General features: G+C 38.3%; 1 protein-coding gene across 1 annotated transcript in view; it reads right to left on the bottom strand.

Moving 5' to 3' along the window:
* Positions 1-647: 647 nt before the first annotated feature.
* Positions 648-14,882, bottom strand: part of LOC139717214 (prestin-like) — a 37,716-nt gene continuing 23,481 nt past the window's right edge. Inside the window, exons 7-16 of the mRNA XM_071628714.1 lie at positions 14,538-14,620; positions 13,782-13,932; positions 11,968-12,081; positions 10,103-10,180; positions 8,047-8,142; positions 6,986-7,162; positions 5,563-5,802; positions 3,591-3,855; positions 2,670-2,785; positions 648-1,700 (exon numbers count right to left, since the gene is read on the bottom strand). Of these exons, the coding sequence (XP_071484815.1) occupies positions 1,578-1,700; positions 2,670-2,785; positions 3,591-3,855; positions 5,563-5,802; positions 6,986-7,162; positions 8,047-8,142; positions 10,103-10,180; positions 11,968-12,081; positions 13,782-13,932; positions 14,538-14,620 (1,443 nt within the window). The 3' untranslated portion in view covers positions 648-1,577. The remainder of the gene's footprint in view (positions 1,701-2,669; positions 2,786-3,590; positions 3,856-5,562; positions 5,803-6,985; positions 7,163-8,046; positions 8,143-10,102; positions 10,181-11,967; positions 12,082-13,781; positions 13,933-14,537; positions 14,621-14,882) is intronic.

The following is a 14,882-nucleotide window of genomic DNA, read 5'->3' as shown; positions in this document are numbered from 1 at the left end:
CAATAAAGACACTAAAGATAGATAAAGGCTAGCAGAGATAATGGTAATATTCCATGTGACATGCATACAGCTAAAACCAGTCATAACAGCGAAAATGTGTTGATATTGCAAGTAAAGATAACTTTCCATACATACTCCAATCCAAGCAATTGAAAAAGCAAAAAAATGCAGACATCACAGCAAGAAACGTATTTGAAAATCATTTGTGATGTACATTAAGTCACTGTCAAGAGGCATTAAGTACTGTCAAAGTGGGTATTTTTGCGCGAGTAAGTTTTCACGCTGGCCAGATAAGATGAATTTCGTGTGTTTTTTTAAATTCCAAGGAATCAAAACAGTAATTGGAAGAACATGTAACAAGCCAAAATATTTGCACACTTTTATTTTGCACCATCTTATGGTCCCGTGAAAATTTCCACACTGCAAAAATGTCCACTTTTACAGTAATCTAAAGGCTGTTTATTTAAATAACAATGAAACATGCACATAAAGTCTGTCCAATTATTTTGCAACAGTTTTGGAATGCTTGTAAAGTCACTTAGTACTAGCAATATAAATCATATTTCTATCTTATTTCTATCTGACTCAAGCTTGGTGTATTACAGCAAGTCACTTTCCATCATCTGAAATAACAGATACAGATATTCACTTTGCAACCGCTTGCCAATCAATTGACAACTGATTTATGTCAATTGATTTACGACAATTAATCTACATGAATATAGGGCAATTTGTCAACCAGCTGCAATAACAACTCGATGCAAGAATTTCATGAAATTGAAAAATATTCACTTCGTTCCACTATCTTTAACAAGAGATTAAAATAAGCAATTTCCCGCTTCATCAACAGGATGACAGTCTTGAAAGGGACATAGTTAATGAATGTGTCTTCAGGTGACAGCCGACACTGAGGCAGTCCTCAAAAAAGAAATGATACAAGTATAGCTTGTACTTGTCTTACGCAAGGGTCACATGCTTCATTCTGTTAAAAATGTCCAAACTCACATTTACTTCAAACCCGTCTGCATGTTAATGGTCCATACAGTGAACCTAGGAGAACAATAGAGGGCAGTATTGCTGCTCAATGGAGCGTGATCACTCTACATAGCTCTTGGAGCGTACAATCACATTGCAACTGCTGAAGTAGCAATATTGGTGAAATATCTGAATTCAGGTTGTTTTCCAACAAGTTTCCACCATCCATCTGTAACATTCTCGGGATGACGGGACACGCCAAACATTCTCTCTGCGCCTTTATTTTTTCTCTCTCTCTCTTTTTCTGTAAGTGTGCAGTACAGCTGTCTGACAACCACTCACCGTATAAATTTCAGAATAGATAAGCGTAGGTCTAGTAGCTCTATTCACACTTTGATATTGGCACATTAGACACAAGAGTATGAAGGATAGAACTTGGAGAAAGAGGAGAATGAGGCACCTTATTTTCTCAAACCAGAGCACTTCAAGACTTTCGGAGTTCTTGCCTTGCTCAGAGAATGTTTTCAGGATTAATTGTTTGGGTGCAGCATTGTTGGAGAGGTATTTATTTTGACCTTTGTTTGGTGTATGTAGTCTTGCTTTCAGACCTCACTAGATGGAGATGCAACATCTTCCGTGAGTTCTGGGCTCTCCTCTGCCTCTGTTGAGTTTAATCGGTACATGACCACAGCCGCCGGGTCAGGCACAGAACGACGGGACGATAACTGTGGAGAGAGATCATATTGGAAAGCCATTAACAAACTAAGAAATCCAATACAGAATTCAAATTAACTTGACAATGCATCATTTGTTTGAATTGCAAAAACAAAATCATTCTTTACTTTTGCAGTGTAAACACACAGTTTCTTACAGTCGCAAATGTTGCACTCATATCATATGAAATGATCTCTCCATAATTCCAATATATTCGTTCTTGAAAAAAAAAAAGAAAATGTATGTAAGATCCAAACGTTACGAATATTAGCTGTGTAAATGACTATGTAAGTATTTTGTTGATTTGTTGATTTGTATTGATTTTGAAATGCAGAAATAAAAACTGAACTGAACTGAACTGAACTGATATTACTAGGTTAATTGGTGTTTCAACACTGCATGCCATTAATTTCAAGCCAGGACTAATGCTATTGTCACATAAAATGCTATAAAAAAAGAGAAAAGGTTAAAATGCATAAAACATGACTACATTGCAAGTTAGGATGATACATTTCATCCACCTCGAATATTGGCTCCAAAAAATGTATGATTTACAAACCTCAGGGCCACAAGGCCTCATTTCATATAGAGATTTCAAATCATGATCTTAACCACGATTCCAGTTACTCCAGCACAAGATTCTCTACTAGTTCTCTACAAGGCAGTTGTAATCATTGTAGGTTACTATACTATTAATTGCACATATGCATACACACAAAGAAAACTATCTGACACAGTTTGTTCATATAACAAGGTACCACAGCTTGAATCTGGACTCAACAAGAGATAATGGTTTCTAGTTGAAGGGGAAAAATTCCCAACTTTGAAAGAACTGATGAAAATTGCAAATTTGCAATATATTTCTAAACTCCCACTATACTGTGGACCCTGGAGATGTTGTTCCATAGCCCTGCTACTGTTCCCTGTACTTCAGTCATGCCACATTTGTTTGACAAGGTCAGGCTAGCCCAACGACTCACCAGTTGGTGTCCACTTTCCACACTGTGCAGTACTGCATCATGCAGAGTCACATAAATTTTATCCAGACCTATAAGGTCTAAGAATCCACTCTTGTACATCAAAGCTCGAATGGGTCCTGGAATGTGACAGAAAGGGAGAGCATTGGATCACTCAAAGTCACGGCATTCATGAGATCACCCTGATCAAAATCCACAAAACTCAGGTGAAAATGGCTACGCACTTTTCTACACAGTTTAAAAGAGTAAGCTCTGAGCTCTAAAATGATATAACTCGTTCAAATTGGCCTATCCTAACCCATTCAAAAAGTGGTTGAAATAAGAGAGAGTTAGGAGATGCAGTTTCATAGAAAGGAAGAAAAGAGAGTTTAGCCCCTTGAGGACAAGTCCCGAGTATACTCGGGCAGGTGACTATGGGAAATGTGTGTTGTAGTAAAATCAGACCGTCCTCAATAGGTTGAAGATTGGAGTCACTCAGGCCTGTTGTGCTGAAGTATAAGTGAAAACATGTTCTATTTCACAGTAAAAACAGCACCTGTAAAAAAAAAAAAAAAATGGTCCAGAAACAGTTCTTATATCTTGATTTCGGTTTTCTTCTAAGCCGCCAAATCTTGACTGTAGGTAGAGAAGAGCTTGATCTCCCAGGTTTGACAAACTTTAACAATTCGAGGCGGTCACCCCAAATGACATATCCTGGTCCATTGCAGAGATTCCAATCTGCAACTTCTTGAGGGTTTTAAGCCGAGTGGTCACCCACGGCTACCATCTGCGACATAAACAGGTGTCAAAAAAAAAATCCAGGTTCTATCATCTTTGACATACAGTCCTCTGACTTTTGGAGCATTGTGTTGATTTTCATACATAAATGAATGATACTGGTGCTGATTGTGCTAATGAAATACTGAATGCAGATACCTCATTTACCTCTACAATTGGCCAGGACAACATCAATGTCCACTTTCTCATAATCGGCGATGATGACCTTGAGTGTACTGAGGCCCATGGCATCCACGAAACTGACCGCTCCAAAGTCCATGATGATAGTCTTGACCAGGGAAGTGGAGCGGTGGTTCTGGTGGTTATTGGTCCTCACGAGCCCAGTTTCCAGGGAGCTGTTCTGGGGTGTGATGGCCTCCGTGTTAATTTCTGTCTCATCCTCAATATCATCATTGGTCTTCACATCCGCTGACTGTTCATGTGAAAGATCAACAAAGTTTACTAGAATAGTGTTTATGGTTCACCTGTTTCATTTTTTTAAACACTTTGTAGTATAAATGAGTTTGATAGTCTTTTAACCTGTTCCTTCTGCAATTCTTTGAGTGCCTTAAATGCCCCCAAAACTAGATTCTTTCTGCCCGTCGACAGAGAACGGACAGGTTGGTAATCCACCTGAGTAAAAGCAGTCAAGCGGTACATGTATCCCCTTACCATGGTCAATTACATGTGCCATCAAACAATGAAAATATCGATCGAGTGCGAGGTATGAATAGAGCATGCGCTGATGGGCTTACAGACTCTTTTGTTTTACACGAAACCAGGCGCTTGAATGGGATGACTGGGGTCAGCGAACACAGAAATCTACTCGAGCTCAGCTTCGATCGCTATGTACATGTTCATACGAGTTTTAAAGCAAAGCAGGCGCAAACTAAATCAGAAAAAACTAGAAATGTCGCTATGGCGACTGGTATGCCTCCGCCATAATGCATGATTCTCCTAATAGGTCTAGATAGTACAATGTACATGTGGACAATGTGTGATTACATTTTCACAAAATTGGCAAAATATTAAAATGACAAGTTTGTCACAAATGTGTTGGAATGTTCACCTTCCTTGACCTAGGTTTAATTGGATGAATAGGAGAGCATGTATTTGGGGATTTAAGAACTTTAACTTGACTTTGACCCATTCATACATTTAGGCATTGAGTAATTTTCAAGGTATGGAGAAAAAGTGCAATTTCTGTATTGAATAGTAAATTGTTACCATTTTCATCTGGCCTTTGACCCTAAAATTCATAAGATAATCACTGTCAGGCAAAACATGCATAAATATGTAGTACATTTCAAGATAACTTGAGCCACTTCCGAGATATGGAGGAAAAACTTAGTTCAGCACTTTCACTTGATCTTTGATCTTTTGACCTTTGACCTTTGAGGCAAAAACAAAAACAAAAACTTTCCACAGAATTTCTATTAGGTTATACATGCATACACCAAGTGTAAAAAAAAATAATCTTGCTGGCATTGCATAAACATGACGGAAATAGTTAAATTTTGAAGTGTTGCCCTTGACCTTTGACCCCTGACCTTTGACCCCATGAACCCTAAATTCTCTAGATAATCACTGCTAGTCAGTTCATGTATATATACTATGTTCCATGAAGATACCTTAAACAATTTCCAAGGTACAGAGAAAAAAAGGTGAAGTTTTAATATTATTACTTGACCTTTTGACCTCATGACCCAAACTTTCACCAGAGAATCTTAATTGGGTAATATATGTATACACTAAGTTTCAAGAAAATATCTTCAGGCATTGCATAGATATGGTGGAAATAGTGAAATTTCATGTACTTGACCTTGACCTATTGACCTTTGACCTTGAGCATGTGCACCCAAAAATTGATAGGCACAACTTCACCCCCTAATACACATACATGGCAAGTTTCATTAGGATACCTCAAAAGGTTTTGATAGTTACCCTGTCCACAAAATTCATTACGGATAGACGGAAGGACGGACGGACGGACGGACAACTCGAAAACATAATGCCTCCGGTACCACTTCTTGGCGGAGGCATAAAAAGGTAATAATGCTGTGATATCCACACCAACAGATCGCACCATTTGTTACTCACAGCCACAAAGTCTCAAGTCCAACAAGATCAGATTACTTACCACTGTCTGTAACTCCTGCCCATCTTCTGGCGTGGAATCCCTGTTGTTGCTGTTCTTGTTGTTTTTGTTATACTTGGCCTGGTTGCTTGCTTCCTTCCGTTCTTCCTTGGCCCTCTCCTGTAGAATCTTAGGGGGGTTGATGCCAGTCAGTGAGTACATGCGCTGCTTGACGAATTCAGCGTTGGCAAAGTAGACTGGAGCATTCACACGGTAGATCTTGATACTTGGTATTTCCACAGCCTGCAAATGGTGTGGCAGGAAATGTATTAGCATTAAGAGGGTATTGGTGCTACCAGGACAATGACAAAGCTACAAGAAAGACATACAGAACCACAGTATCTGACGACTGATCACACATTTTTTGACTTACAAATACATAGCAAACATAAGCATTTGCCATTTAGATAATTATCAATATGTTTTTAAAACCCACAAGCTAATAGCGTAACAGGTATGCATCATACATGTGTATGTTTAATTTCACATACCCACACACAACACCACATTGATTAAATCTAGAAAATAAACAAAACACTAACACATCACGATCAGTCACACATAATCATGCCTGCAGAACAGGCCACGCACACACACACAAATACATAAGGGTCACGCACACACACACAAATACATAAGGGTCACGCACACACAAACCCACACCAATGATTATATGTGACCTGCTACAACAAAAGGATCCGAAAGTCAGGGGAGGACAATTTTCTGTAGATGACATGACATTATTCCCTTACTCTTCCACTTTACTTCCATAAATAACACAACTCATAAAAGTACTTGGTTGGGGATATATCGCATATCGATTGGTTCAGGAAATCAGAATTTCGAGAAAACCACCTTCAAAGTTTTCCTTCAGACGCTATCATGACCAAGGGGAGACAAGACGGTTTTCACCGCTTGACAATAGAAGGTATGCTCAGATTAGCAACCTCCGCGATGTTCATTCAAGTTTAGCGCCACCGGTCTACCAATCAGTAATCAAGATGCTATGAACTGACCAATACGATCACTCCCTCATTGCTAGGGGCGAAGTCTAGCTGTGACACTAAATTCAAATCTTCGGACAAGTTTCTGTTCTGTTGTGAAGTTGGAAAATCATGGCCCAGAAAAATGCTAATTTCTTGCCTTTCCTTTGATCATTTAGCTTCGAAATTTCGGCAGATGACAGACGATACATTAGACTATAAAATTATGTCAAAAACAGAAATCCGATCGTTTTGACCAATTTTGATCATCTGACTTCAAACTCGATTTTTTCGGCTCAGCCACCAGCGTCTTTAGGATCCTTTTGTTGTGGCGTGTCACATATATAAACACAACAGGTGACATACAACTCACAAACCCGTCACACACAAACACACAATAGGAGGCATAAACACACGCACTCACACACACAGGGGTCACTTACTGCATCATAGTAGCTCAAATCCCGGTAGATATCTGTTTCTGGGATGTTTCCCATAATGCAACATTTTGGTCGCTGTGTGCGTATGACGATAGAAAAGATGGCAACAGCCACTCCGACACCAAGACCTATGTCTACTCCAAGCAGTATGACGGCTGAACATGTCACTATCCACAGCATCTACAGATAAGATGGTGAAAAATTAGGAAGAAATGATGATGTATTGAACCATGTGCTCCTTTCATACAATGTACACATAAATGAAATTAGTGGCATAATTGCCATTTCAATATTTGGATTTCGCAAGTGCTGAGTAAACACAGATGCTTTAATGCATATTTACGATACATCATGCATTCTCGGATAAATTATAATTAATTTCTACGACAGGAAGTACAAATGACCTTTTTTTTTTCTCTTTTTCTATTTTTGGAAGGGGTTGGAATTGGATGCATTGAGATCTACAAAGACAGTCATCATCAATGCAGACCGAATGGTTACTATATCTGTTTAACTTTTTCCAGCGATGTATGTAACTTCCGAAATTTTAAACAGATGGCAAACATTCATTTATCAAAATCACAGGTTTTCCAATGAGAAATCAGGAGATACTTGTGTGTAACCTGCATTTTAAAGGGAAAGTCCAGATGAATTATATAATTTTGAAAATATTCTTATTCCTCATCCCAATCACTGTACATTCTTACACTCTGTACCTAGCATTACTAATCTATAGTAATTGAAATGTAAAAGTCTGAAAATCATCCACAGGTCTCCTTTAATACACCAAGAAAATACCTAAATCAAGGAAGACTTTGTATTCTACTTTCAGGACACAAAGAGCAATTTCAAGTTTCAGGGAGCCTCCTAAAGAATCTGGGAGATTTGGCAACTCTGAGATGCTATCCACAGCCTCTGATCAACTTCATATTAATTCTAATTCATGTTTTAATATAAGATACAAGTTACAAGTCTGACAACAAAATGCCTTCAGCGCTAAGTGGTCAAGTGAAACAACAACACACACCCATTACCAGGTAAAACACTGTGTCTTGACTACTTACACAATCGATCTTGGAGAATTTCCACAATTCTTTGATATCTCTGAATTGTCTGAACATGCCCCTGAGTGCCACAACAACAATCCCTGCCAGACAGCCCTGTACAAACAGGTGACAAGAAGTATGAAATGAAAGAAAAGTTAGTAAGTGAATTTGATGTAAAATAAAACAACCAAATCATTGATGATAACGATAACAACCAAATCATTGATGATATTAATAACAAATAAGTGATCTTGAAAGGGTAGCTTTCCCCACCTTGACATTGAATTTGATTTCATGAGCTGTATGCTGGTCTGTGAAGAGGAGTAAGAGAAAACAACCGTTTAGAATACTTATAAATAAATTTTGCATGTGGGTTATAATCAAGTTTCGACTGAATTTCACCAAAATTTCAAACTAATGTTTTGAACTTCAAAGGTATGATCCTAATTTGTGACTAGCATCATAAAAAAAAAAGAAATTCAACTTTTTAAACAAATAAACAAGAGACCCGCAGGTCTAGCACTCACCTGAGTATCGCAAGTTCACCTTTCACACAGTCACTAATCTAAATTATTCACAGCTCTACCAAAATTTGACCAGGCATTCTCAAGTAGAAGATGAAAATGTACAATAAGGGCCAAAATTTTTTAAGATTCCTTAATTTGGGGGATTGGGGCCCCCTGGGGCCCTCTGGGTGGGGCATGGTGCCCATTTTTATGAATTGAGATCCTGACCCCCTAGGGATGCTACTTGCCAAGTTTGACGAAAATACATCATGAGGTTTTCAGGAAGAAGATGAAAATGTACAATTCAGGCCCCTATTTGACCTTCCCAACCAACCCCCCCCCCCCCCCCTGCCCCAAGAGGGGCACCCCTGGATCTCCTGAGATGAACAAACTTGAAACTACAGTCATTAATGTACTAACTCATAGTATTATCTAAGCTCTACAACTTCTAATTCTACAGAAGATTTTTAAAAGATTCCTTCATTTTGGGGGTTTGGGGCCCCCTGGGGGCCCCCTGGGTGGTGCATGGTGCCCATTTTAACAAATTGAGATCCTAACCCCCTAGGGATGCTACCTGCCAAGTTTGGTGAAAATGGGTCATGGGGTTCTCAAGAAGAAGATAAAAATGTACAATTTAGGCCCCATTAGGACCCCTCCTCACCCCCCTCCCCTGGGTCCCAAGGGGAGCACCCCTGATTCTGCCATGAACAAACTTGAAACTACAGTCATCAATGTACTAACTCATAGTATTAACTTAGCTCTATCACTTTTGGTTCTAGAGAGGAAGATTTTTACAGATTCCTTAATTTTTGGGGGTTTGGGCCCCCTTGGGGGCCCCCTGGGTGGGGCATGGTGCCCATTTTAACAAATTGAGTTCCTAACCCCCTAGGGATGCTACCTGCCATGTTTGATGAAAATCAGTCTTGGGGTTTTCAAGAAGAAGATGAAAGTGTAAAAAGTTTACGCACAACGCACGACGTACGACGCACGACGTACGACGCACGATGCACGCCGGACGAAGGGCGATCGCAATAGCTCACTAGAGCCTTTGGCTCAGGTGAGCTAAAAACTGCAGGTTTTTATATCAGTCTTATACGTTTTGTGTGTGTGTGTGGATTTTTTTTTTTTTTTTTTGCTGTTTTGTTTTGGTTTTTTTTTGTCATCAAATACAAAACTATGTGAAATATGTGGATACTACGACCAAGGTCTGTAACAACCTCTGCAAACCTTAATAAATAATGAATCAATGAATAAGGGCAAAACTCTTGTTTGGGTTCTAAAATAGGAACACTTTTTTCATTAAAAGAAAATATATTGTGTTAATTTTTATGCATAAAAACATACAAAATATTCTATAAACAAACTTGATGGTAGCTCTTCAAGGTTGATTGAGGCACCTGTTAGAAGCCATGATTTTATATGAAAGCAATCATCATTAAGTACACCTTACTACCAACAGTCTATCTGTTTCCTTTAAAATTTTGACTGATATATTGCTTTCCTCTAAATGCCTCTGATAAAGAGCTGTCTTTCTTTGAAGGTCAATCTCTCCTGGAGACGTCACCTACCACGGGAAGCGCCTCAAAGAACTGAGTCAGCAGGAAGAGAACCAGGAGGATCGGGATTGTTGAAATTATGCCAGCAATCTGAAGACAGGGGAAGATATCGAGAGAGACATATGTCTTCAAACACATGCTGCTATGCGATACTTGTGGTTTCACAACCAAGGATATTGGGGGTACACCCCTTCTACTGGCCGCATTATTAGCCTGCCTATTCATCAAACAAACTGAGGAAAGAGCCTTAAAGGCTCATGTATAGCTCTGACATATACATCAGGAGAAAACAGACCAAAATAACTTCCAAAGAATAACTTAGAAAAAAAAAGTACAAAAACATACAAAAAATTGATACAATCAATTAAAAAGATGTATAAGGCAATCAAGTAGGAATAGAAATACAATACATTGGGAATGAAATTTTGACAAGCGACTGAGCAATTATACATCATTATATGCCCTGAAGAACAAGTAAGTCTGTCTAATGTACCCACATTTGTAAACAAGCTTGACAATGAATGAAGTCTTCAGCAGATATCAAAGATGCTCAATAACAATCCCCACTTTAGGAGCAATTGCATATAAAACCCATAAGGAATTACCAAAATAAGAGCAATGAACTTTAAAGGCATAATTTACCATTTGCAGATAAAACAAAAAGTCAGCTATAGTGCTTCAAAACAGTTCTAAAATATGAGTTAGGGATACGAACAGCCAATGTAAAAAATGGAATCAGTATAACTAATGTTAAGTATTTTTTAATATACAAAATGTGAACCATAGTTATAATAGAAATGTTTCTAGACTAAACCATCCATAGTTATGGTTTAGTGAGAAAAAGAGTGATATCTCCTCATATAAAGTTTTATTGCGAAATGTTTATATGGTATGATGTTTTGTGATACAACTGACCTACACACATGCATCAAAAGTGATATCTTGAACATTTTTAAAATCACTGCTCCCAATGGTAAGCAGGACCCTTTAAAGTCTCATTTAAATTGTACTCGGGAAGCATTTATCTTTCCTTTTTGAAACATTCAACTATGTATACAATTATAAAGACATATGAAAATAGAAAACCAAAAGATCTCATCCTACCTCATTCAATTTGCTAAAGTTTGAGATCCAACAGTAAGAAGCCTTATATTTGAGAAGGATGCAGAGCAAATCAGGGTTATATACCCGATTCATCCACACGTTGATAATTTTAGTTTTCTGATTTGCAATTCTAACCACAAAGCAGCAGTAATTTTAATGATTAAACAGGAGAGACAATGCCATATTTGCTGCTCTCAAAAATTATGCTACTTCCCCAAAATGACCTTGCCTGATTTCTAGCTTGAAGAAACTCACAGGGGATTTAATTTAACCAACATTTCATCAGGCTTTAACCCGTTGAAGACTAGTCCTGAGTATACTCTGGCAGGCGTCTATGGAAAATATGTGTTATAGCAAAATCAGCTCAGCCTCAATGAGTTGTGTGACAATTGTGACAGTTATCTCCTGATTAATGGGAAGTGATTTTGAACATCTGAATTTTTTCAGGAAATTGCTAAATTTGTGCACGATAATTAGTATTCCTGAACTTGGCACGCTAATATGTAATGGGGGCTCTTAGATACAGCAAGCAAACTCAAAAATAGACATGAAGAAAAAAAATCAATGTGAGAACTGGATACACGAAATCAAAGCTGTCATCTAATGTCAAAGGTCAGTTGACGCCCAGTCCATCCACTGGCCGCTCCCATAACTGGCCCCTTCCCATCACTGGCCCCTCCCCCTCCATTGGCCCCTCCCCATCACTGGCCCCTCCCCTCATTGGCCCCTCCCCATCACTGGCCCCTCCCCCCTCATTGGCCCCTCCCCCTCACCTGTGTCTTGCCCCCAGCCAGGTCTTGCAGGAGTGTCCTAGACAGGGATCCAGAGCAAGGGTAGCAGAAGAAGAACCCAGACAGGACATTGCTGGCACCGTAGCCAAGTAGCTCCTACCCCGAGGAAGAGGGAATAATTAGGGAAGACAACATCAATTGCATACCAGAAACTTGACAATGCCAAGAACAATATTAGTCATACTGGATGCCTCTTAAAACAGGAATATCTGACAGTCAAATACAAGGTGACATTACAAAATATCTGCCGTTGACTTCTGTACCAGTGTTGGCCTCATCAGTTGCGACACTACTGACGTTTGGGTGATTAGTAACTTTGGCCTGTAATCAAGTGTCATGTATAAAGCACAGCTGAAGTAAAATGAAGCAGCATGAAAAAAGAAATCTGCAGATTACCTGGGACCACCTGCATCATGTCAACTACTTCTTTACATTTCCTGTTAATTTGATAATTTTCCTGTAACTCTGTCCTTACCCTCTTGACAGAAAACAACACAGGTGCACATGCTTCAACTTCGAGAGGCAAAAAAATGACTTTTCAAAAATTGACTAATTAGAATATTACATTGTCTATTCTCTGATGCTATGATATAAATAGAAAAAAAATCACATTTTGAAAATTTGACACCACCTGTTGCTTGAGGGATCAATTTTCATATTAAATGTAGCATCTGGTATCTGACTTTTCTGAAGGCACAATCATGCAAAACACACCCCACCTGGCTGCCATATTGAATACTCTTGACTCATTCAAGGCAAAGCAGTCAGGATTTTTACACGCTACTCACATTATTCACAAGGACCAAAAATAAGATAAGGGACAGTTTTGAGTATGGGAAAAAATATGCCCTTTGCACTTGCTAATTTAAACAATTCCGTTGAAATCAATAGCCACGGCTAATGTCTGATGCAAGAACTTTTAAATGTCAACAGTGGTGCACGATACTTGTGACAAATATTGAAAATGGGCAAACACAATGAAAGTGAGAAATGGATGAGAATTCAACTGTAATAGATTATCAGGCAATCTATATTTCTCTCTGAGAGTGAAGTGGTGTTCTGTTTTCTTCCTTCTACTGTATACACAAAGAGAAATGAAATATGGGCTCAGCATTACAACACCGTGAATTTCTCAAGTACGGCGACATAAAAGTTTTTTCCCCGCTTGCCTAGCTGGGTAACCCAGCAACTGTCAAGTGCCTTTGAAGCCTATCACACTTTGACTCTCAGAAGGTATTATTTCATCTCTCTTTTCTTTCTCAATAAGAAAATAAATCATTCTGCATCATAAATTTACATCTTTAGTAACAATTAAACATTAAATACCTGAGTGTAATTTTCTGAGGCAATTTTACATTTACGCAGTCTTCTGAATTTACCTCAACTTGAAATACCTTAATCTTGTTAAACTATTTCAATTATGACTGCTGCTGTTGCGACTACTACTACTATTACTACTAATTATAATGATGATAATGATATTAATGATAGTGATTTGATAATAACAATGATGATGATGATGATGATAATAATAATAATAATAATAATAATAATAATAATAATAATAATAATAATAATAATAATAATAATAATAATAATAATAAAACACTTATAATGATAAGAACAATAATAACAACAACAACAATAATCAAAATCGTCATCATTATAATAGGAAAAAATTCCATCTTCATTCCACATTAAGAATCCTCAACTTTTAGAACTTCTGCAGCTGAACTATATTTGAACCACTGGAATTCTCTGCTAGGAGCAGGACCTGTTCCTATTGTGCCTCTTACCTGGTTAGAGGACATCTCATACTTGTTGCGCTTGGCGAAGATGACGGTGAGGGAGACGGAGATGGAGAAACCGACGATGGCGATGACGAAAGCATCACTCATGATGATGTGGGCGTACTGCATGGGCGGAATGAATGGGGCTGGAAGAGACCTGCCAAGGAGACAGCAGCAGCGCAGCAACAGGTGGAAAAGTCATATGATTGGTTGTTACTAACATTCAACTATAAACATTCAATATTCTTCTAATATAAAAGTATGTTACTAACATTCAACTATAAACATTCAATACTCTTCTAATATAAATGTACATAAATGGAAAAGTCACATGCACAATCAATATTACAGTTCAATATACATTCAATACATTAAATTTAACATACACAAGCAGAAACACAGTGTGAAAACTACTGCTGCTTTTCCCTACCAAACCCTGATCATACAGCAAACCTGCTAGACAGGAGCTTCTTAAAAATATCATTAATTGACAAATTATGCACAACAGAAAAAGATAATAATAGTATCAAATAAATGGCAAATAATGAGTGGATTGTTTTATTCTAAAATGAAATGTAAGACAATTATTAGGCAATGCTGTTCACTTATCATAGATTCTTATTACCTATCCTGGTACGTACCGGTATACCTGGGTTTTTGAATAGGAAGTTTTTGAAGGGTGAGATTTCTAACACACATCTAGGGGAAATATTCAATAAAACTGTTAACTTGTGTGAAAGGACACTTTAAGTGGTATCTTACGAGGACGAGATCTCCCCGACGATGGGCATGCCATACTTCTTCGACAAATTTCCAGTGTAGGATGCTACAGTGGACATAATTATCTGAAGAACAAATCAGCATGAAAACACAGAGATATCTTAGTTTCTGTTTCTGTTACAATTGCGTGAAAAACCCATTTCCACATTACAATGTTAAGAATCTACTGATGATCACACAGACCCTGTTTACAGTGCAGGGCTGGGCCGAGCCTGGCCTCAATTGTGGTACTCAGCCCCGCAATTCTGTCCGTTTACAGTAGAGGGCTGGGCCCGGGCTTTAAAATCAAACTTTACAATATTTTGTCGTAGTGGCGCTATGCTTGTA

The sequence above is a fragment of the Diadema antillarum genome, unplaced genomic scaffold (assembly GCF_040938485.1).
Source record: "Diadema antillarum isolate AM-2024a unplaced genomic scaffold, OU_Dant_1.0 scf00000072, whole genome shotgun sequence".
In the NCBI taxonomy this organism is placed as follows: Eukaryota; Metazoa; Echinodermata; class Echinoidea; order Diadematoida; family Diadematidae; genus Diadema; species Diadema antillarum.
The sequence above is the reverse complement of the archived record's forward strand: the minus strand, read 5'-3'. Positions and strand labels throughout refer to the sequence as shown.